Genomic DNA, 20,207 nt, shown 5'->3' on the forward strand with positions numbered 1-20,207 from the left:
AATGTTGTCATATCCAAACACATATGATGCATAAATATAGTGTTCATTTGAATGCATTGTTGTCTGTTACTCATGTCATATGTCAGTCTCTTTTTTGTTTAACCTTATATACACAGGTAAGGGAGATAATATTTTTGATCCAAAAATTAAATAGGGAGTTTTTAGTGAGTAAGCACAAATTACGGTCTCTACAGCATGTTTTGACTCTTTATACAACATCTGTGTACGTATATATATATATGATGATTTTTTCTTCCACGATAAATGCTATATCTAACTTCCAAAATTTCTATTTTCCATATTTAAGCTTTCTGTGCCCATCTAATCAGCTGATAAGATTTTGGTTAAAATTTTCAACCAGAAATGATATCTTATTTGAAACCCATAACAGTTATGCTGCAATCAGCATAACATATTGTTGCATATACAGGGTGTCCCCTGAATACCATGTACAAACTTGGAAGGGAGGTAGAGAACATTGTTAGGAGCCACAGTTATATCGAAATGCAGGGGCAGAAAGCGATAGGTGGCGCTGTACATGAGCTCGCAAGGTCGGCACATGTGGTTTCCTCATTTTAGACATGCACAGCGTGCGATGAACATGCATTGTATGAACTGTTATATGAATGCCGAGTTGGCAGATATCCACTTCATCTATGGCCTAGCCAACAGAAATTGACATGCTGCTGTTTGGTTGTATGGGGAAAGATATCCAACAAAGTGGCAACTGAATCATCAAACCTCTGCTTGGATGCATCAGAACCTGGCGGAACATGGATCCTTCAGAGCCAGGACTGAAGGTCCTGAGTGGCTGTAAAGAGCATGAACACCCATATTCGAAAAGGATGTGTTGCATGCCGAGGACCGAAATCACAGTACCAGTGTACAGGCGCTTGCCATTGCAACCAGAAGATCTCTAACAAATGTTCATCGTGTACTGCAGCGCGAAACTTTACATACGTTTCATGTACATAGAGTGCAGTTGTTACAGCCAGATGATCACCCATTACTTGTCGGGTTTGCACAGTGGTTTGTTAACCAAAGTTGGCAGACATGCACTTTGCCAGTTCCGTGTTGTTCTGTGATGAAGCAACTTTTTCACATGAAAGGGTGTTCAATACACACAATAAGCACATGTGGTTAAATAACTACAATATTTTCTCAAGTTGGTTAACATTGCCTTTGAAGCCATGCTTTCCTTGGAATTTACATATTCCAATTTAATCACACCTTCTTCAGTACAGTCATGGATGAAATGATGCTTGATGTCCATGTGCTTACTGCATTCAGATGTAGTTTGGTTTTGTGCGATGAACATAGCTGCCTGGTTGTCTACTTTTATAAATGAGGGTGATGGGATAAACTTCAACATCCTCACTTCCTTCAATAGTTCCCTTATCCTTTGTAGCAAGGCCAGCAGCCACATATTCGACTTCAGCCGACGATAGGGCAACAGTAGACTGCTTCTTACTGCACCAAGATATTGCAGCACCACCTAAGATCAGAACATATCCACTGAAGGACTTTCTGTCGACCTTGTCAGCACCCCAGTCAGCATCAGAGAATGTTTCAAGAGCTCTTCCTGTCTTTCTGAATGTAAGGGATAGATGTTTGGTCTCTTTAAGATAGTGAAAAAAATGTTTAACACTTCTCCAGTGAAATTCAGATGGTCTCTCATTAAATTGGCTCATATAGGTTGCACTAAATGCAATATCAGGATGTGTTCCACAAGCAAGGTATAATAGGCTACCTATGTCTTGCCTGTATGGAATTTGGTCACTTTCTGCTTTTATATATCTCCACTCTTCATCACCTAACTTTTGGTGTTTTACAGTGGGATCCATGGGTGTTGATGCTCCCCTGACTGATTCTAATTTGAACTCTTCCAGAAGTTCTTCTATGTAAGCTGTTTGATCTAATGTTAAGGTGCCATCAGTATGCTTCTGGATCCTCATAGATAGTATTTCATTTGCTTCACGAAGGTCTCTTGCTTTGAATCTTTGCACAACTTTATGCTTAAATGTGGTTATTTCCTCTAGGGTACCAACAATTAACATGTCATCTACATAGATACCAAGATATAATGCTTTGTTTGGATGTTAATAAATGCATGGATCACATTTTGAGCATGACAGTCCACAATTCTTCAAGAAAGTATCAAAGCATTCATTCCATTATCTTCCTGTTTGCTTTAAGCCTGTTGTGTAATTTGAAGAAAAAGGCTAGAGGGCGCTGTTGCTCGCTTAGTTGGAAGAGAATAAAGTTTGTTCATGTCGAAGGCGGCGGTCTAAGAATACGCTCTGTATATAGTAATTAAAATATTGTTAAAAACGTAAAAGTGTTAAAATTAGTGAACTCACTGAACCACCATTATCTGACTTGGAGATGCACACAAAATTATTAGATGGTGCATCGGCGTAAGGAATTAAGGCTTTGTGAAGATTTTAGGCGTTCGATCCAAGTGTTTCGATTTCAATGGATATTTCATACTCGAGGGACAATGGAATTCCAAATAAAGGTAGGGAAATCTTAAATTAATTATTTAGTGATTATTTGTAGTACATTAGTAAGTATTTATTATTGCTGTCGTGGGTGTATTTAAATTAAATAAAATGGAAGAGAAGTTAGATAGATTGAAACGTAAACATTCCACATTGAGATCGTCTGTTACTAGGTTAATTAAAGTGATTGAAGATAAATTAAAAATTGAAGGGGAGGAAAATTCGATTAAAGAATTACGAGAATTGTTTGAATTATTAACCGAAAAGAAAAATAATTTGAGAACGCTTGATGATGAAATACAAGAGTTAATTGATGTTAACTTAATTGAAGAAGATTGTAGTATAAGCAAAGAATACAATGACAAATGTATAATTGCTTGTAGTCAAATTAAGCAGTTTCTAGGTGCGGTTACCGCAGTACTGCCAGCGAGGAATCCCCAAAGTTCTGATTTAAACCAGTCTAGTGGTAATGGAATTTTGCATGTAAGTTCCAGTTCTAGTGGGAGTAGTACGCTGAAATTACCAAAATTAAGGATTGATAAATTTTGGGGAGACCCCAAACAATGGAATGAATTTTGGAATAGTTTCGAAAATTCGATACATAAAAACGAAACGCTTTCAAAAATACAAAAATTTGTATACTTAAAAACATTCTTAACGGGACAAGCTTCGAATGTTGTGTCAGGCTTTGAGTTAACAGAAAGTAATTATGATAGTTATGTAGCATCACTAAAGATATGGTCGTAAAGACCTGATCATTAATTCGTTCATGAATAAAATTTTCAATTTAGAAGCTGTTAAAAATTCTGCTAACGTAAAGGCTTTACGTAAATTATATGACGAATTAGAAGTTTCAATTCGTAATTTGGAAGCTTTAGAAGTAACTTCTGGCTCATATGGACATTTATTAATTCCAATATTATTAAAATTAATTCCGGACGATTTACTTTTGGAATTTAATCGGAAAGAGGATCGAAAGATAAAGTTGAAGTTTCGGAATTAACACAATTTATTAAAACGGAAATAGAATGCAGGGAAGTTTCAAATCTAGTATTAAGCGAAAGGAAAAATCCTGTGCCTCCGCGAGTCGATCAATAAAAATATGAAACTAGAAAATATGTAAAAAGTACACCCACGGCTGCATTTCATACTGCAGTTAAACGAAAATGCATCTTTTGTGATAATTTGCACGAGTCATTTAAATGCGAAGTGAATGTTTCTGATAAATTAAAGAAACTAAGATCCGGAAACCGCTGCTTTTCTTGTTTTAAAAAATTCCATACATCAAAAAGGTGCAGAAATAAAACTAAATGTAATAAATGTGGCGGTATGAATCACAATGAATCGATTTGTAGTAATAAATCCCTTGTAAACAAAAGGTCGGAACAAGGTTATTCCAAAAATGAAACTGAATCTCTGACTTTGAATTCTGAGGAAAGAAATAAAGTTCAAAACTTAAAATTGATTGCTTCTGTTCCTCAAGGTGATAATAATAATGACTGTAATGCCAGGGAAATATTATTACAAACTTGTACAGTTTATGCTTGTTCTAAGTATAAATCAAAATTAACTAGATTAATTCTTGATCAAGGCAGTCACAGATCCTTTATAACGAAAAAATTGGCCGACCATTTAAAACTTACTCCAATCCGTTATGAAAGACTTTCTGTTTATTCATTTGGTGCGACGAAGGCAATGAATCATTCCTATCCGATCGTTGAAATCGAAATTCAGAATTGGAAACAAAATAATAAAATAAAAATTGAATGTTTGATCTCGGATGTTATTTCCTCGGCGTCCATCAGTGTGCCTAGTAAACAAATTGCAGACTTCATGGAGCATATGGGGTTGCAGATCGCCGATTGCGCAAGAAAAAATAACATGGATGTTGAGATATTAACTGGGGGGGATGAATTCTGGAATGTAGTTTATTCTGAAAGAATTAAAATATCTGAAGGGTTGTACGCAGTCAGTTCTGTGTTTGGTTGGGTTGCCGCAGGAATCGAGAAAAATAAAACAAACAAAAATTGTTCTGAAAATTTAGCGGTAATGACAAACACTGTTGTGTTGAAAGATTTAAGAGGTTTTTGGGAATTAGAACATATGGGAATTAATGATTCTGATGATTATTCCGATATTGACTGCGAAATAGTAGACCAGTTTGAAAGAAATTTGCAGTTTAAAAACGGAAGATATGAGGCAAATTTAATCTGGAAATACAGTCCGAATAATCTAGGAAATAATTGTTAGGTAGCTAAGAAACGATTCGCAAACCTTCACAATAAACTAAGTAAAACTCCGGAGATTTTTCAGGAATATAAAAATATAATTGAGAACCAGATATTAGAAGGAATTGTGGAGAAATGTCCGAATAATGATACAAATTTGGGATATTTTATGCCTCACCGAGCAGTGATACGACCTAGTGAAACTACTAAGGTAAAAATTGTGTACGATGCTAGCTCAAGGACAGAGGACACGAATTCGTTAAATGACTGCCTTGAATCGGGACCTAATCTAAATCCAAATATACTAGACATTATGTTAAATTTTCGTAAGTTTAAGATAGCGTTTTGTGGAGACGTTGAAAAAGCCTTTTTGATGATAGGAATTGCTGAAGGTGATAGAAAATTTCTAAAATTTCTTTGGTTTAATGAAAATAATGACTCCTTTAAGATTATGCAAATGTGTCGCGTAGCTTTCGGTTTGACTATATCTCCTTTCATTTTGGCCGCCACTATAAAATATCACATTCGAAAATATAAAGATAAAATGCAGGACAGTTTCCAAATGTTAAATTCTTCTGTCTATGTCGACGACCTATATTTTGGAGCAGGAACGGTTGAAGATGCATATCGGTTATCTGTAGATGCGGTTAACATATTTAAGGATGCTGGGATGAATTTCAGAAAATTAAGAACTAATTCTAAAGCATTAAATGATTTATGGGTCTCAAATGGGATTAAGGAATCAGATAACAAATTAACTAGTGAATCGAATTTCTTAGGCATGATTTGGAATTCCATTGAAGATGATATAAAGTTAAATTAAAAAAATTTAATTGACTTTTCTACTGGAAACAATTCTGCTACAAAAAGGAAACTTTTGCAAAGCATCGCCCAAATATACGATCCATTTGGATTTATTGCTCCCTTTGTTATTCAGGCGAAAATTATTATGCAAGAAATATGGTGTTCCGGTTCTGACTGGGATAAGGTCCTTCCTGCAGAGATTTGTGACAAATTCAACATTTGGAGGGAGGAACTTAGTGATTTAACTGAAATATTGATACAACGAAATTTCTTTGATGACGATCCGATGAATATAAGCCTTCACCTATTTTCGGATGCTAGTCCTAAAGCATATGGGGCCATCACATATTTCAGATATTGTACGAGTGATTCTAAAATTAAAACTTCCTTTATCATGTCGAAATGCAGAGTTGCACCTTTAAGAGCAATCACACTTCCTCGTTTAGAGTTAATGGGAGCACTCGTGGCTGCTCGAATGTATAAATATTTGAAAAAATTGTTTGGTGATTTAATTGAGGATGTTTATTTTTGAAGTGATTCCGAAATCGCCATTACTTGGATTAAAGGTTCACCAAATAATTGGAAACCATTTATTGCCAATCGTGTTACAGAAATACAGAGTATATGCAACAAAAAATTGTGGAACCACTGCGAAGGAAAACAAAATCCTTCCGATTTACTAACTCGAGGAATTAGTGCTCAGTCACTAGTTAAGAATGATCTGTGGTGGCATGGGCCACACTGGTTACGTTTTCCTACTGAAAAATTTCCAAAACAAAAGAAATTAAAACCAAATTCAGAATCGTTGGAGTTAAGAAAAAATATTATTTTGACTGTACCTGTGATTAACAATGAATCTCCAATTTTGCATATAGAAAAATTCAGTTCTTTAGGAAAATTACTTCGAATTACTGCCTATGTATTTAGATTTATTGGGAGGCTTCGGAAAAGGTCTACAGGGAATGGACCTTTAAGTACTTTTGAGATTAAAGCAGCTGAACATTATTGGGTAAAAATTACGCAACGAGAATCGTATCAAGCGGAAATAATTAAGTTATCAAATAAAAAATCAATTCTCGATTCTTCCATCTACTCCCTTAATCCAAGGCTTGATGAGGAGGGAATTCTTCGGTTGAAAGATCGCATTCAATTTGCAGACTGTCACGAGAATTTAAAACATCCTATTCTATTACCCTCAAAATGCAAGTTTACCGAGTTGATCATCATGGACTCGCATGAAAGGGTATTCCTTTCTGGAGTTAATTCGACACTAACTCAGATCAGAGACAAATATTGGATCATTAAGGGAAGACAGCGTGTTAAGACTATCATCAGCAAATGTGTGGTATGCAAACGATATAGTGCTCGTCCTGGGGTACAGGATATCGCTCCACTTCCTCCAGACAGAATTCAAGAGTCGCCTCCATTTGCTGTGACCGGGTTGGACTTCGCCGGTCCATTTTTTACGAAAGACAGGCAAGGTAAAGTTTACATGCTGTTGTTAACGTGTGCGGTCACTCGTGCCTTACATATAGAGATAGTAACTGATCTCAGCTCTGAAAGTTTTTTGCTAGCTTTCCGAAGATTTTTAGCTCGCCGAGGACTGTGTACCACCGTGTACTCCGATAATGCCAGGACTTTTAAAAGAGCTGATAAAGAACTAAAACATATTTTTAAAACTTTGAGTGACTCATCTGTGAAAGAATTATTTTCTGCTAGAGGCATAAATTGGAAATTTATTATTCAGAGGGGTCCATGGTGGGGAGGGTTTTGGGAGCGTTTGGGTACGAACCATAAAATCCAGCTTGCGAAAAATTATTGGTCGATCATCCCTTACTGTGAAAGAGCTTGAAACAGTGCTCATTGAAATCGAGGCAATGATTAATTGTAGACCAATTACCTACGTGTTTACCGATCCCAATGAACCTTCTCCACTAACACCTTCTCATTTTCTGGTTGGTAGACGATTGCTATCTCTGCCTGCTAATAAAATAACATCAAATAATTTGATTGGATCAAGAAATTCAATTATTAAATGATATAAATACCATCAAGATATTTTAAATCATTTTTGGAAGCATTGGAGATCAGAGTATCTTTTTAATCCGAGATCTGCCAATATTTGTCCTCCACACTCTAACGCATCTCAGTTTAAAATCAATGATATTGTCTTGATTCATGACAACAAACATCCCAGAAATCTCTGGACAATAGGTAAAATTTTGGAATTAATGCCAGGCAGAGATGGTGAAATAAGATCTTGCATAATTAAAACACCTACTGGTACCTTAAAAAGGCGTATACAATTGTTATATAATATGGAACTTAACTAATGTTTGTATTTTGTATTTTTAGGTTTGATTCTCCTGACCCTGCTGATAGGTATCATTTAATGTTTTGTAAAATTTTATGTGCTTATAATTATGTATGCATGTTTGTTATATTTAACCATTTCTCCAGGATTTATTGTCGAAATATTAATTGCATATTCTAGAATATATTATTGAAAGATGAACTCTCCACCGAGTTCAGGTGGGGAGTGTTGTGTAATTTGAAGAAAAAGGCTAGAGGGCGCTGTTGCTCGCTTAGTTGGAAGAGAATAAAGTTTGTTCATGTCGAAGGCGGCGGCCTAAGAATACGCTCTGTATATAGTAATTAAAATATTGTTAAAAACATAAAAGTGTTAAAATTAGTGAACTCACTGAACCACCATTATCTGACTTGGAGATGCACACAAAATTATTATAAAGCCATGCAAGCTTTTCTTTAAATGGCAGTTAAAGGTAAAGTTGCTCTTTACCTTGCTTTTGAGATCCTTCAGGTTGTGCCATATATATGTCTTCCTTGAGTAAGCCATTTAGATAGACAGCAGTGATGTCCATTTGATGAATTTCCATTTGTAACTCGACAGCAAGGGTTAGAAAGATTCTTATAGATTTTATCTTTACAACAGGGGATAAAGTCTCTGAAAAATCTCTACCAGGGACTTGTGAGTAGTCTTTAGCTACTAATCGAGCTTTAAATTTGGTTATTTCTCCTTCTGCATTTTGTTTTTCTTTGAATACCCACTTGCATCCTATGGGTTTGATGCCAGCTGGCTTTGGAACCAATTCCCATGTCTGGTTTTCGTACAAATTAGACAATTCTTCCTTCATGGCTTCTTTCCACATCTCTACATTTGGTGAATTTATTGCTTCTTTTACACTTGTTGGGCTCTTACACATTTTGATGGCAGATTGTTCTTCACAAACAGCTTTAAGGTATATTTTGAGCATTTGCTTCTCTTAAATTTTGTATAATCTTCCATACCTATGTGCAGTGAGAATGACCGTATCTTGTCTTGGATCTTTTATGATTGCTTTGCCCCTCTCAAAGTAAACAGTCATTCCCATTTCTTCTATTATATAACACTGGATCCCCATAATAAGTCTTAGGTCTCCTTTCTCTATGCTTTTCCTGATTCCAATAGGGTCTTCCTTACTACTATCAGAATTTTCCAGGAATGCTGATTCTGTGTCTTCAATTTCTTCTGCTGTGTCATTTAATAGAGTTTCAACATCTTCGACTCCCGTGGTGGTGCAACTGATGGGTACTTCTAATGGAACAACATTTACTTCACTGTCAGAATTGTACTCATGATTTAAGTTAAAGGTCACCTCATTTTTCTTCTTTGCTTGAGTAGCTGTCTGGCTTCCTCCTCAGTGGAAGAACAGTCTCATCAAATTTAACATTTCTGCTCACTAAAAACTTACCTTCCTCTGTATTCCATAGTTCTCATTCCATTCTTCCTCTGTATCCTTTCACACCTTCGGGATATCCTATAAAGACACATTCCTGCGCACGCTTCCCTAGCTTTCCTTTCTGTAGCGTTTTATCAATTTGAGCAAAAGCTCGACAGCCAAATATTCTCAGGTGACTAATTTGCACAGGTTTCTTGGTCCAGAGTTCTTCAAGTACGTTTCCTTCAGTAACTTTTGATGGACACTTGTTGCGCAAATAACAGGCAGTAGTCACAGCCTCTGCCCGCAATTCTTGTGGGATGTTGGAATCTACGAGAAGACATCTAGTCATATCAAATAGAGTATGGTTCAATTTTTCTGCAACTCCATTTTGTTGTGGTGTCCGGGGAACTGTGAGTTGTCTTGTTATTCCATTTTTAGTTAGGAAATCATCAAATTCATTCTTGACATATTCCCCTCCATTGTCGCTTTGTACAGTAGTGATTTTGAGTCCATGGAAATTTTCAACATTTGTTTTATATTCCATGAATTTTTCAAGGACTTGATCTTTACATTTCATAGTTTTAACCACAGCATATCTTGAGTAATCATCAACAAAGGTAACAACATACTTTGAACCACCTTTTGATGTAGGTGTGATAGGTCCAATTACATCAGTATGTATCAACTGAAGTAATCTAGTTGAACGTTCGGCTTTTTCCTTGGGAAATGGAGTCTTCTTCATTTTCCCCAAAACACATACAGTCAAGAGTCGTTAATTCGGACACCCATAATTCGGAATGATCTATAATCCGGACCTCAAAGCTAAAAACTTTCTGCGCATGCGCCGCGTTGGCACATGCGCACAGGCGTTTTAGGCGTGCGCGTAAGACTTTGACTACTGCGCATATGCGTGCGCGCAGGTGCAGAATACGTTTTCGCCTTCGCGTTTAATGTATGACGGACGGTGTAAGCTAAAATGATCTAATTATCTATTTCAGTTAATGTTAATGATTGTGTTGTTTCTTTATTTTCGAATTGGATCCCGCTTATTACTTTTAGCAGACTGTTAGTGCAATTTTATAAAAGTAAACTTGAACTTTCGATTATGTCAAATAGAATTTTCGATGCTGGAATTTCCAAAGGATCTACAAAACGAAAGTATGTTTCCATGTCCATCAAACAAAAAGTGGAATTGCTGCAAAAATTAGATAAAGGCATACCTGTCTCAAAGTTATGCAAGGAATATAACATTGGAAAGTCAACTGTATATGACATAAGCAAAAAGAAAAAGGAACTTTTTGATTTTTTTGTGGATTCCGACACACCACTTGCAATGAGTAACAGAAAAAGGGTTCGTTATGCTAAAAGTGACGATCATGACAGAGTGATGATTGAATGGGTCAGACAGCGTCGCAGCGAGGGCGTGCCATTGACGGGTCCAATGGTAATGGCTCAAGCCAAAATATTTCATGAAGAAATGAACTTAAACGGAGAGTGCACATATTCAACAGGTTGTTTAACAAAATTTAAAAATCGCCATGGTATAAGACAATTAAAAATTTCTGGTGAAAAATCTTCAGCTGATACTGAAGCTGCTGAACAATTTGCAGATGAATTCATCGAATTCATTACTAGTGAACAATTATGTGCAGAACAAATTTACAATGCTGATGAAACTGGTCTTTTCTGGCAATATGTACCGCGAAATACCTTGGCAACCTGTACAGAAAAGGCTCCAACTGGTGTCAAAGATTCCAAAGCGAGACTAACAATTTTAGCCTGCGCAAATGCTGCAGGAACGCACAAGTGCAAACTTTTCGTAATCGGAAAACATGCACGACCTCGACCGTTTAAAGGAGTAACGATTTTCCCTGTTATATATCGCGCAAATAAAAGAGCATGGATGACACAAGTGTTGATGAATGATTGGTTTGAAAATCATTTTATACCCGAGGCTCGGCGACATTTGAATTCAGTTGGTTTACCTGATAACTCAAAAATAGTTCTGATTGTTGATAACTGTTCGGCGCATACTTCACTTAAAGTTTTAGTGAAAGATAATGTATCTGTGTTATTCTTCCCTCCAAATTGTACGTCTATCATTCAGCCTATGGATATGGGAATAGTGCACGCGCTGAAATGCAAATATAAAACAGCATTTTTAAAATCTATGTTAAATTTCTTGAACAGTGGCAAGACTATTCAAGAATTTTTGAAATTTTTTAGCATAAAATCTGCCGTGTGGAGCATCGCAAGATCGTGGGAGGATGTGTCTTCAAGTACGTTAAAAAAATGCTTGGCATAATTTATGGCCATCTACCATATTTCATGGTGAGGAGGATGAAGATGATAGCGGCGAATTTGAAGGTTTTCGGACATCGCAAACTAAAGGTGAAATTTTTCAGTTATTGGATTTTGTAAAGAAATGTGGAGAAGCGGTAATAAATGAAGATGATATAAGAGAAGTTTTTCATTGCGACGACAATGCACCAATCATCAATCAATTAACGGACAGCGAAATATGTAGTATGGTTCTAGATCCAGAAAATATCACTTCCGATAGTGAAGAAAGTGACACAGATGTTACCGAAAACGAAACAATTTCGATTGACAAATTAGTCGATATTCTCGACACCGCAATTATAGGACTTGAACAGCGGAACTTTGTAACTGAACAAGAAATTATGTCTGTTTATAGAATTAAAGAGAAAGTATTATCACATAAAACGAAACAACTTAAACAACTAACATTGATAGAAATGTTTAATAAAGTAAACAAATAAATATTAAGCTTTTTTTTGTAAATTTTGTACCCTTTAGATCATAATTGTTCTTTATTTCATAAATTACGGTTTCATATTTTTAATTTTAGAATTTCTGCATGCCATCTTACGAGATTTAAACTGATGATCTATAATCCGGAAAAATCGATAATCCGGAATCGCCGAGGTCCCGACGAGTCCGGATTAACGACTTTTGACCGTATTAAGCAGTCTCCTTTTCTTGGATTTCTTCACGCGTCACATTCAAATCATCCCTTTTCATAAGTTTCTTAACTGCATCATGGTGGAAATGTAATAATCTTCGATGTGAAAAGGTATATTTTGTGCATTTGCTTCTCTTGAACTTTGTATAATCTTCCATACCTATGTGCAGTGAGAATGACCTTATCTTGTCTTGGATCTTTTTATAATTGCTTTGCCCCTCTCAAAGTAAACAGTCATTCCCATTTCTTCTATTATTCCCACTGAAAGAAGGTTACCATCAAGCTTAGGGACATACAGAACATTTGCTAGATGAATAGCATCTTTCCCACATTCTCTGACAGGATTGAAAACAATGTCTCCCATGCCAGAAACTTCAATTTTTTCAGAACTGGCTTTCTCAACTTGTGATTTCACCGAATTTTGTATGGATGGCTTTTAAAGTATCCCATGCTTCTTTCGCTCTTTCACAGTCAGTGATGTCATCTAAGAACTACCACTAAGAATAGAAAGGTTAAGGCTTTCTCATTAATTTTCTTTTCGTCATTCTTTAATTCAGCACCATAACCTGGATCAACAGCTTCCCAACAATTTTTTTGAACTAAAACAGCTCATGCTCGGATTTTCCAAGCATTGTAATTATCTCCGTTGAGTTTCTGAATTTTAATTTCTTCCATTGGATCGCTTTCAACGTGTTAGGCTTAGCTTCGCTGGTGCTCTGGATGTTGCTTCTTTCAGAAAAAAATCAAAATTTCTTCTTCATTTCTGCCATATAAAGTTCTCTACAGCATATCGTTTTGATAACGTGATAGAAATCACTTAAGTGGCAGATATATTTTGAAATATAGTAGAAAGAAATAAGCATACCACAAATGTACATTACATGTTTATTTACTTGACTAACTAACTGTTGCCATTCAGCAAAAAACAAAAAGAGCTACACATGAATATTAAGGAACATAGAGTGTATATTTACAGCATTGCTTTGGCAGATACACCACCATAAAAATAAAATAAAGATTATTTCTAATAGTGCCAACATAGTTTGATATTACAGTAAAATCACACACTGCTATATAATCATACACAACAACGTATGACTACTCCTATCAAATAGTAAAAAGAATCATCATAATAACAAAAAAGCCTAAAAATTTTTCTTTAGAAAAAATCGTAAACCCTAAATTTTATGCAGCAATGATTAAATAAATGATGCCACATTGGTAGAACACTGCTTTAATTTGTTACTTTAAAGCATGCACTTCAAGGTTGTAGCATCCTTCCTCTCATCTAAGATCATGATGTGCATCATTTTCACTGCACAAAGGGAATTAGGCGATATTTGCAAAGTAGAGGAATTGCTATTTTTTCTGTAGCTATTATTACCATGGTTCTGAGACACGGTTAGGGGAGGGAGTTAAATGGCCTTGAATTCCCTATTCTAAAATAACAGAAAAATACCCCAATGAAAATTAATTCTGTAAAAAAATCCAATGCTAAATTTCTTTAGTATCCCTTATATTAGAAAAGGTGAATAGGAAAAAAAATATGAGCATCGTAGATGCTGTCAGCTGATCATGGCTCACATTTACAGAATGTTAAGTGTTGCCACACTTTTTTTATACTTACTATACTATTTATATTTGGGATGCAAATTGCTGAAATAATTTAGTTGATGTAGCTATCTGTATTTTCTTTGCATAAATTCACCTGGAAAAATTGTCATTAGTTGGAGTCCTAAAATAGGCTTGAAATTTTTAGTTTATTTTCTCTGTATCTTCTGACACATATATTCATGAAAGTTTATACGAACTGTTGACAAATAAAAACACTAAATTACTATTTGAAAACACTGGAAAATATTAAAATGTTTCATTTAATTATTCTTTGTTTTGAAGATTTGATGGCAGTGGTTTGGAAAACAATTTAAAATGGAATTCTAAGTTTTAAAACTTTTATTTTTGAAAATAGCTATGATGTACATATTTTTATACATTTAAAATTGTGAATTTTAAGATTCCAATAATACAATTCATAGGATGTTATAAGTTTTAATATTATGATCTAATTTTATGATTTGCATTCTGTGAACTGTTTTGATGTTAGTTTCAGGTATTATAAGGTGAATGAGCTTTAAGACATGGGTTGCCTACTTTATATTTTATTTACAGTGCTAGCAGTGACATCAGCATCTTCAGTAATATATTTCAGAAAGGGAAAGACAGAAAAATGGTAAACGAAAAAGTCACACTTGTGGACACACACTCAGACAGAAGTGGCAGTCAAACAGAAGTGGCCAGATGGCTTGACTTTGTCCTGCCTCTAGTCTCCCAATGGCTCTCCATCGCGGTTCTGCAGGCAAATGATGCCTGGAGGTCATTGTTACGAATTGGCTATCTGAGATTTCTAATGTCACTGTCACAGTGAAATATGTGGACTTGCTCTCAAACATGGACTTTTATGCTCCTCACAGATGATGTATTCCGAAAGCAGCGCCACTTATTTGCATATCGCAGTTTTACTCAGCTACTCTTACTTGGCAACATATTCAAATTTTACACGGTTTGGCTTATTTTTGAGGGAGTTATCGCTATTTTTGTGATTTTTCCTTAATTTATGATAACCAGTGTATTTCATAAAGATACATGCAGAGATTCTACAAAAAGTTTTAGTTTTTAAAAGTCCCATGTGTAGAATCTTACACAACATGTACTGAATCAACTAATAGAACTCAACTTTTAAAGATGTAATATTGTGTTAACTAGTTATCTATAGTTTATCCATGATTACATTTCATTTGTTACATTCTTACCATAACTACATCCTTTAGAAATTAAATTATTCACATAATTTTCTGCTCTCAATTTTCAGACTATAAAATTAGTAAGAAAGGGGGAGGGGATTATTCGAGGAATTATGATAAATAAATGTTGTACTTAGAAATAACAAAATAAAAATGAGTAGCAAAAATTATTGTGATTTACCTCGTGTATTAAAACCACCTTCTTCTTAAAGAAAACATTATCTGGCTTACTGGCAAGTAATCTGATTCTCCGCTGTTCCATTTTGTGACGTCGATACATAAAAAGCAGCAATGCTAAACATAGAAGAAGTGCACCTATGGCTATTAATGCAGCAAATACCCAAATTTGTGGACTATTACTATCATCCAGCTCTCTCACATCTGATTCTAAAAATTAAAATAAGGATAATTAAAATTACTAAAATCTAAAATCTTATCAGTATTTAGCAAAAACATTCACTTTTAAAATTTGGTACCTATCATTTACATCTGGATGCCTGAAATAAAATTTTTATGAAAAAAGAAACTCATCACTCTGATGAATCAGTGAAAAAGCACTCACAGACTCTCAAATCACACTTCAGCAATTACAAGCTAAAATTTAAAGAAAAAAAAAGTGCACTAGATAACAGATTTCTAGTTATTATTTTGTGGATTCCAAGAATTCTGAAAATATCTAAAAGTACATTTCAGAGTTCATATCACTATTGCTTCAAGGCCAGTTTCGCATTGGACAAGACAGTTTTTTGTTTCATGGTAAAAATTAACTAATTTGTCAAGTTTCCATAGAAATTTGCAAGTTCTTATTTTAACAAGTAATGAATATAACTTTACCCACCCCAAACTTATTTCAAGGCCAACAGTGGCAGAAATTGTAATTTTGATTTTTTAAACTCCAAATGTTATAAGACAAACTTGATAACACTCCAGTTTAAAAGTTTTTAACTTCTACTTTAATCACACGTAGGAAATAAAACAAATTTTAAATATGTATACATAATGATTCCAAATGTGTAGATGAAAGCACTGGAACTTTTAAGAGCTTACGATACTGCGTAGACGACCGAGAAGACCGTAGTGGCAGAGTGTAAAGCATGATGATGCAATTTAGCACAACATATCTTAAAAAATCACAATCTTTATTTTTTTCACACATATCAAATCATCCTTTTTCAGAGAAGATGTTTTCTAATTATATTTGAATACATGCATTGCATTTTGAATTAGAATGTCATCTTAAGTAAGCAGCAGCATGGTTTAAATGTGTCTTGCTAGCAGGAGAGCTATGTGAAAAAGGGGAAAGTATCATAGCACTTCAGAGGAAGAAGGGTGAGAGTCAGAAAAGTTTCAGTTCAGAGTTTTGGTTTACAATTAATTTGATTGGACAAGAGGTATTTGCATTAAAATGTTACGTAAGATAGAAAAATCTGAAACCTGTGAGAAGAGGTGAATTTAGGGGCAGATCACCAAATTTAGAATGAGGTTGCCAATTATTTTTTTGAAACAGCTATCATATTTTGTTATATCTTACATATATATGTCATTTTACATACAATAAATGTATAAAATAAATAAAGAAGTAAAATTTATAATTTTTGTCTTGCTGCTGTTTAAACCTTTTGTTTAACAGAGATAATTATAATTCTTTTAATAATGATTTTTTTTTTATAAAGCAAAGGCTGACAAAATTTTATAACTTGAAAACTGATTATTTATTTATTTGCTTTAATAAATAAATAAATATATAAAAATAAGTCTAACAAAAATAATAAAATAACAAATAAAGAATACATTAAAAGTTAGATTTCATTATTTGTCAAAAATTAATTTTACAAAAAACTGACATTGCCAAAACATAAATATTTTCATCAATTAAAATACTTCTATAATTAGAAGTATATGACTAGGACTAATGATTGCAAACATAAAGGCCAGGTAAAGACTTTAAAGCCAGACAAACAGGGGTGGGTATGTATGTATATATTATGTATATATTAAAGTGTGTGTAAGATAAAAAATATGCAAATCAGCTTTATAATTTAATTTAATAATAACCTCATAATTCATCATTTTTAATCTGCGTATTTTCTCTTCATTCTAAAAAACATTTTTTGACTGCGTCATTTCTAGATAAATCTATGCTAGAGCTTATATAATGCTGATGACATAGTTAATTTGGAACCTAAACTCTGAGAACTGAAACCTTTCTAACGTAAACTAAAACCTTCCTTCTTTGGTGAGCTGCCATATTGCATTAAAGGCATACTTCACTTGTATCTCTGTTGCTGCTTGGATGCCATTTCATTTCACTGTGCTTTCTTCCTATTGCAATAGTATTAAAAATAGTAAATGTTCTTGAAATAGGCACAATCAAAAAAATTAACAACATTTCTGGGGTGGCTATTTCTAGATAAATCTATGTTAGGGCTTGCATAATACTGATGACGTAGTTAATTTTGGAATGTAAACTCTGAAAACTTTCTAACACAAACCAAAATCTTCTTTCTTCATGGAGATGCCATATTGGATAAAGGCATACTTTGCTTGTATCTCTCCTGTTGCCTGGACATAATTTCATTTCAATGTGCTTTCTTCCTATTGCAATAGTATTAAAAAAATGTAAATGTTTTGGAAAGAGGCACAAATTAGAGTGCCAAGTGATTGTGGCCACAAATGTCAATTTAAATACAAATGAAATGCAATTTGCCTCAACTGCCAGGTTTCTTATTCATTATGGATTAGCATTCTATGCAATCAGGGATCTCTTTGGTATGGATCTATTATGTTTTTGGCTGTCGAGTATCTGCATAATCAGTATTTCTGCATTTTTACATCCAGTGTCCTATATCAGAACTTCTAAAAATTTGTTTTCATCACAGTTTTTATTACACATACACACATATATATATATATATATTATTTGGCACTATTGACTGTAATGACAAAGGGAGGTGCAGAACTATATGTTACAGCAGTCCCATATACAAAATTTCAATGTTCATTGACTAATCATTTTAAGTTGTGTGAGATACATACACGTGTACAGATGTCTAAAAAAAAATCCCTTTTGAATCCATTTTAAATCCATTTTACAAATAAAGAATTCTTTATTCTGTCTGCACATACATATGTCGAAAAAAAAAAAAAACTTTTTGAATCCATTTTACAAAAAAAAGAGTTCTTTATTCTGTCTGCACATACATGTCACGCAAAAAAATAGTCAAAATAGATATTTCATTGAAATATTATACCTGAAGTTTTTCACATGAACGACATCCCACAAACACCACATACCAATCTTGCACTCTATGCAGATGATACTGCAATTCTCTCACAAAATGCATCGCTTAGCTGAGTCATAAAATCACTACAAGGCCACATTCATTCACTGGAATCCTGACTAACGGCCTGGAAGATTGCAATTAATGTTCGAAAATCTGATGCCATCCTCTTCACAAAAGAAAAAGAAAAAAAAAGGAAAATAGACAGAGACCTGCAATTTCAAATGTTTGGCACATTTATTCCCTGGACTAAGCAGACCCACTACCTAGGCATTATCCTAGATCATTAGCTCACCTGATCCCCACATATTACACATATTTTATCAAAGTTCTGGGTACGTAAACATACACTTGCCCTGTTAATTGCTCAGAACAGTGTTTTATCTGTTGACAATAAATTACTGATTTACGAGACAATTTTGTGTCCCATGCTCGATTATGGTTCTGCCTGCGTCTATGCCTGCATTTACTTCTGTAAACAGAATGCAAGCTGTTCAAAATGTTTGCACATAGATACAAAATATCCCTTTCGAATCCATTTTAAATCAATTTCATGAAGTAGTGAATTGTCGCTGGTTTATTAGAAACTTGGCAGTTCATTGTGAATTTAAAACACCTGAACTACAAGCTTACATAGCTGAATTAGCCAAAAAATTCTTCAACAACTTACCTACAATTCAAAATCTTTCTACTGCAGTTCCTAATTATGACTATAACAGTCATGAAAATAGAAAAAGGCCTTTAGCAGTACTAAGGTATCTTACCTAGCTTCCAAAGTCCTACCTATATTTTATTGCATTTGTATTTGTGTGTGAATTTTTATGTTTGTGTTTATAATATACCCTACAAAAGATATAAATAATACACCAAAAAAAAAGGATAAAAAGCTAAACTAACCAAAAAAAATTTTTTATATGTATATGTATGGTAATTTCATATTTATTTTTTGTATCTATTTTGTTTGGCCACTTGCACCTTCTGAACTATTGTAATCAAATACTTCTGCTATTAGTGAACTTTCCAACCTGTGCCAACAATTTGATTGCATGAAATGGTTTTGTGATAAATGGCATTTCTTTTTCACCACCTTATGCACACTTACCTTCACTCATAGTCCACCTCGACCTTCTAGGCTACTTGGTAGCTCAGCCTAGCTTAGTCTCTGTCGGCTATTCATCTATTGATGCTTCTGTACCTGCTATGAATGTATGCTATCCATTGCTTATCCTCCAGACAAGACTTCTACCTTTATTTTCTTCATTATGAACCATATATATTCAAAAATTGGCTACAAAAGTTCTACGCGATACCTGCATCACAAACTCTGTTTTGCCTGAGCCGAAGTTTTCACCATTACAATACTTCCTTTACTTCATACAAGGAAGTAAAAAAGTAACTTTTTTGTTTTATTAAACATCCTAATTTTAAAATGCCCAAGGTTAGCAATTTTCATAAGGAGACAACACTATTTCATAATATGATACAGCATTTCCTGAAATGAGTTGCAACAGAAAAAATTTGAGTCTTTAAATACCTTGCATGGATGTTCGATGATTCATAAATGATTTATCATAATGGAAAAAGCAAACTTACTGCGAACAAAGAACTTTAACTTCAAAAGCATCTAACTCATCCAAAACTAACCTATGAAATCATACTAATATTATGAATTTTATTTTGGAATTAGCCAGATCTTACATCAAATCATTTTCTGTGAAAAAACAAGCACTTTGCTAGAAATGTACCTTTGAATAATTCTGGTGAGAACAAAGTTATAACTTGGTGATAACTTGTCAGTCATCATTAATTGGTAAATTTAAAGTGTTTAAAACATGAATATTTCTGCAAAAAGTTTACTTCTGGACTGGTCAAAGCCTTAGTAAC

The 20,207-nt window shown here is 34.2% G+C and overlaps 1 protein-coding gene across 5 annotated transcripts in view; it reads right to left on the minus strand.

The window, feature by feature from the left end:
- Window positions 1–20,207, minus strand: part of LOC118204686 (fibroblast growth factor receptor 4-like) — a 135,006-nt gene that overhangs the window by 38,591 nt on the left and 76,208 nt on the right. For all 5 annotated transcript variants that reach the window (XR_015043069.1, XM_085823956.1, XM_085823958.1 and 2 more), the window contains exon 12: window positions 15,224–15,429. Coding sequence is in view for 4 of the 5 variants with exons in the window: in XM_085823956.1 (XP_085680082.1) it covers window positions 15,224–15,429 (206 nt within the window). In the remaining variant the exon portion in view is untranslated. The remainder of the gene's footprint in view (window positions 1–15,223; window positions 15,430–20,207) is intronic.

The sequence above is a fragment of the Stegodyphus dumicola genome, chromosome 9 (assembly GCF_044657685.1).
Source record: "Stegodyphus dumicola isolate Sdum_Otavi_A_Nest chromosome 9, ASM4465768v1".
Lineage (NCBI taxonomy): Eukaryota > Metazoa > Arthropoda > Arachnida > Araneae > Eresidae > Stegodyphus > Stegodyphus dumicola.